At 38.5% G+C, this 5,000-nt stretch overlaps 1 protein-coding gene across 5 annotated transcripts in view; it reads right to left on the minus strand.

Annotated features, from left to right (window-relative positions):
* The window catches only part of LOC144972727 (phosphoinositide 3-kinase adapter protein 1-like), a 34,893-nt gene that overhangs the window by 26,735 nt on the left and 3,158 nt on the right, over positions 1-5,000 (minus strand). For 4 of the 5 annotated variants that reach the window (XM_078914306.1, XM_078914305.1, XM_078914308.1 and 1 more), the window contains one exon: positions 2,862-3,044. In XM_078914306.1, coding sequence (XP_078770432.1) covers positions 2,862-3,006 — 145 coding nt within the window. In that variant the 5' untranslated portion in view covers positions 3,007-3,044. Of the gene's footprint in view, positions 1-2,861; positions 3,045-4,015; positions 4,040-5,000 lie in introns of those variants that run through there. The other variant, XM_078914309.1, reaches the window with a different exon arrangement.

The following is a 5,000-nucleotide window of genomic DNA, read 5'->3' on the forward strand; positions in this document are numbered from 1 at the left end:
AAAACATTTATATTGTGAGGTGATTTGGCAAAACCCGTCGGATGTCGTGCTAGCATGTATTGAGATATGAACGAATAAAGGTGAAAATTTGTTAGCTGCACGATTTTCATTATTTAACCTCATCATTTTTAGCAATCACCTAACTACATTTTCACGAAAGGATTTTATAATTTAAAGTTTATAAATAATTTAATTTCCCCCCCCCCCCCCCACTCAGATCTCTTGATGCGTAAATACTTTCGAAATTGATCTACAATCTGCCTCTGATGTAGATTTCAATTCAATGCTGAGAATCTTTTGTTTTTCCCAAAAACCAAACAATTATATAGATACCATTCTTTTGTCGTTGTCCGCTCTTCGGGATGCAAGTCAGTGCGGATGAGTACTAGACGTCTAGCTATTACCAAGTTTGTAGAAATACTGCGCGTGTATTAAAACATCTGGCGGGTTTTGTCTCACAGTTAATTAATTAAAGATTGGTTTTTCCAAAAGTCGTTAAGTCATATTTTTCCTTCATAATAGTAGCGTGAAATATAATTTAAGCATAGCATAATTTGTCACAACAATGCCCCGCCTTAATTGTAGATCCAATTATGTCTACATCAAAAATAATGATAGGCCCAAAGAGAGATTCTTGGTAGGGGAAATATCTCCAAAGAAAAGAAAAGGAGAAGAAAAAAGAACCCCCCCCCCCCCCACACACACACAAAACAAAAACAAACAACAACAAAAACAACAAACCCCCAACAAAATGGAAAACCATTCTTAAATTAATGCACAGGTTCATAACAACTTTACATAACAACACACTTGAGCTTTTACATACCGCAATATCCACTAAACGTGTTCAAAGTGCTTTACAAGTGATTCACCTTTACATTGTTATATTGCTCAATACTTCATTCATTGGCCACTTGTAACCAAACCGTTAGTTCATATTATTCATTAGTCATGTGGGATAGGGTAACACATCGTACCCAAGGACACAAGGTTCGAGCCTTGATATACCTGACAAAATCCATTCTTCCCTCATTACAGCCAATTTTTCATTTGTTTGGAGTGTCCGGAAATGAGTAAATATATTAACGAAACCGGTACCGCGTTAATCAATGTCGACGCGTATTTATTTGCAAATAAGATAATATGTGGCTATGTGGTCTAGTGGTATGCCACTCGCTTTCGGATCCGAAGGTCCAGGGTTCGAGCCTCGCTCGGCGCATAGTTGAGTCCTTGGAAAAGGCTCTTGACTCACATTCTGTCACCGTACTCATGTGTAAAATGAGTACCTGGCCCTTAACAGCGTTGTTTATGTCAGAAAAAATTGTAATGTCGCCTAACAGTCTCGTTCTACATGTTACGTGTTGCTGTTGGTCAGGGACCCTTTGTAAAGCGCTTTGAGCACGTTTAGTGGATATTGCACTACATAAAAGCTCAATTTCAAAGCTCAATTTTAAAATAACCCTGATTATTATGGGCTCATAGTAAACAGCAAATGATCTCAAAACACCGCAAAATATTGTCTTTCAATAATGTTGAATTCAGCCGGTAATAGGGAACAAAAGTGTGATGTCAAAAAACTGGTTCCAATCTCATTGGAAGGGTAAAACCACTCTTTCAGAGGACTGGATACATAGCCTGTGTAAATGATCTTCTAGTTTCAGAGTGATGGCGTCATATTTTCTAGTCTACATAATATATTATGCTGGTCGTCAATAAAGATCATCCATCCTCGCTCTTTTACGCACCGTAATCCTAAGAATCTGCCTATACCTCCTGCTACTCAAATAGTTATGCAGCTTATGATTCAATATGTAACAAATTTATTATTCATTATTAGTTCTCCGAAGGCTACATACATACTTCCAAGCAGTTTGAAACCAGGAGAGTAGAAGGTGTGATGTCATGAGACGACCTCTCTGCAAAACTGTGTCTTTATATAGAGCACTGTCCACTAAACGTGCTCAAAACGCTTTACAAGAGGTCCATAGCCAACAGCAACAACATATAGGACGAGTCTGACGCCTGTTAGGCGATGATACAGTATATTTCCGACGGAGGCAACGCTGTTAACAACCATTTTACAATTGAATACGGTGAGAGAATGTGAGTAAAGAGCCTTTTTCAAGGACAGAGCGGAACTGAACACAGGCAAATATTACATCACTAGACCACGTAGTTATGTTGATGGACGGAGCTTGTGCGGCTATATGGTCTAGTGGTATGACACTCGCTTTCGGACCGGAAGGTCCTACCTAGGCTCGAGCCTCGCTCGGTGAATTGTTGAGTCCTTGGAGAAGGCTCTTTACTCACTTTATCTCACCGAACTCATGTGTAAAATGAGTACCTGACCGTTAATAGCGTTGTCTGAAAAAAATTGTTATATCGCCTAACAAGCGTCATGTCCCGTCCTACATGTTAAGTGTTGCTGTTGGCCAGGGACCCCTTGTAAAGCGCTTTGAGCACGTTTAGTGGATATTGCGCTATATAAATGTTCTAGTTTGCCATGTGATATCCTTTTCGACTCAATACTGATACCTCTGTTAGAACCACACAGCTCTGTTGTCTTGAGCTTTATTTCGCCTTCGGACCGTCAAGTCCCCCTGGTCGGATCTGAGAGTCCTGGGTTCGAGTCTCGCTCGGCGCATAGTTGAGTCCTGGAAGAGGCACTTTACTCTCATTCTCTCACCGTAATCAGGTGAAAAAAAGAGTACCTGACCGTTAATATCGTTGTTCCTGTTGGAAAAAAAATTGTACTACCGCCTAACAGGAGTCACGTCACGTCTCAAGGACCTTTTGTAAAGCGCTTTGAGCACGTTTAGTGGATATTGTGTTCTATAACAAGTTTATTCAAAATGACATACCAGGTGGGTCTTTGTAGGCCAATTCGTCCACATCGACAGAGTGTATGACGATATCGCAATTCTTTTCAATTGGCTTTAGGAGGTACTCACACCATTGGGCCCCATCATGCCCATGAAGAATGGTGACGTCACGGAATCTGGCCATTGAGTTCTTAGTGGTTCAGATTACTGATATCCGGTCGGCTGTTTTGTGAGTGGTATGAAAGTTGATTAATAAATAGTCATTATAAATTACTCATATTTTTCGTGGTACTGGGATTATAAAATGTGACCACCCGAAGCGACCGTTTTTCCGTTTGAACTATATTATTATTGCGATCCCTGTTTATTGTGCTCAGCTGTAAAAAGCTCGGCGAATAGTTGAGTCCTTGGAGAAGGCTCTTTACTCACATTCTCTCACCATACTCAGGTGTAAAATGAGTACCTGACCGTTAGCAGCGTTGTTTCTGTCCCAAAAGGATGTAATTTTGCCTGTTAAATGTTGCTGTTGGCCAGGGACCCCTTGTAAATCGCTTTGAACATGTTTAGAGGATATTGCGTTATATAAAAGCTCATTTAAAGCTCATTTAAGAAGAAATCAGCCTTACGCATTTTGTTTTCAGAATCAGAAAATTAATATTGATCTAGTGATGAAATTAACACTGAAATTAGAAAAGCATGAAAATGAGTCAATCAAATTAGGAAAAAAACAATCACTGCCCATTTATTTTTTGATTGTAGTAAAGACTATTTGTCCTGATAGTTCATCGGTAGAGCACTCGCTTCACACGCAAAGAGAACGGTATCGGTTCCTTATGAAATCGATTTTTTTTCCTAACCTCTCTCTCCATTCAGCACACAATGAATGGGTAGTTGGGTCTGTTTAATGACGGAAAGTACTCCTCTAATGTGGACCTATCAATTGATATTGTCCGTTTAACGCTTTATAAACCGGGATTAAACTCAGGCTCATTGGGCCTCATGGCTTTTAAGGACTACTAAACACTGATCGAGTTTCCCACGACCCTGTTATACGACAAACAAAAAAAACAAAACAAAAAACAAAAGAGCAAACAAACAAAACAAAATAAAACAACAAAACAAACAAACAAAAACAATATAGTCGCAACGAATTCATTATATTAAAATAAACGAGGATGTAAAACCTGTCTTACATAATTCAATATCATGAAATGTTGTGTGTATATACGAGTATATATATATATATATATATATATATATATATATATATATATATATATATATATATATATATATATTATATTATATTATATTAAACAGGGAGGGAGTCATCTTTTCTTTCGTAATTGCGCTCCTGTTTAAAATAAAAATTCCCATTGGATTTTACAGCTAAATGTGGTAGTAGGCTATAAATATATAAATAAATAATTGTTTTCACTGGAACCTCTGGAAAAAAATTCCCCTTGGGGGTTTTCGTGGGAAAATCCGCAAATTATTGGCACCAGTGCCAGAATTACATTATAGTTCCTGGATTTTTATAGGGGACACTTTATCAAGGAGATCGGGTATTTCTCTAGGCTCTCTCTCTCTCTCTCCCTCTCTCTCTCTCTCTCTCTCTCTCTCTCTCTCTCTCCCTCTCTCTCTCTCTCTCTCTCTCTCTCTCTCTCTCCCTCCCTCTCTCTCTCTCTCTCTGTGTGTGTGTGTGTGTGTGTGTGTGTGTGTAAACTCGAACTGCTGCACTAATACAACAGGTTACACGACATGTTATATTATCCAGGTGACTCATTATCATGAATAGTACTGCCTTCTATTATCGGCAATATAGATAGTTTGAGCTTGGCTAAGAAGCTCACATACATTGCCATCCGGAAATAAAACGAACCAACACACAAAACTGTATGTAACCCAAAAAAACCCCAATAACAATGACGAGAATGACGTCATCTTCGCTCTATTTATACACGCACAGGTGGAATAATACAAGTCACCCACCATCTCAAATCGGTTACATGTTGGAATGAACAAGGTGTTGGAAATTGAATTTATAGCCACAGCTACTAGGAAATTTGGGGTTAAATTCTACTCGTAATTTTTGGAGAATAAATACGATTTCACACATTGTAAAAAAAACCCAAACAAAACAAACAAAAAAAAAACAACAACAAAAAGACAACAAAG

This window comes from Berghia stephanieae, chromosome 5 (genome assembly GCF_034508935.2).
Source record: "Berghia stephanieae isolate SIO BIC M18660-M18661 chromosome 5, UCSD_Bste_1.3, whole genome shotgun sequence".
Classification (NCBI taxonomy): domain Eukaryota; kingdom Metazoa; phylum Mollusca; class Gastropoda; order Nudibranchia; family Aeolidiidae; genus Berghia; species Berghia stephanieae.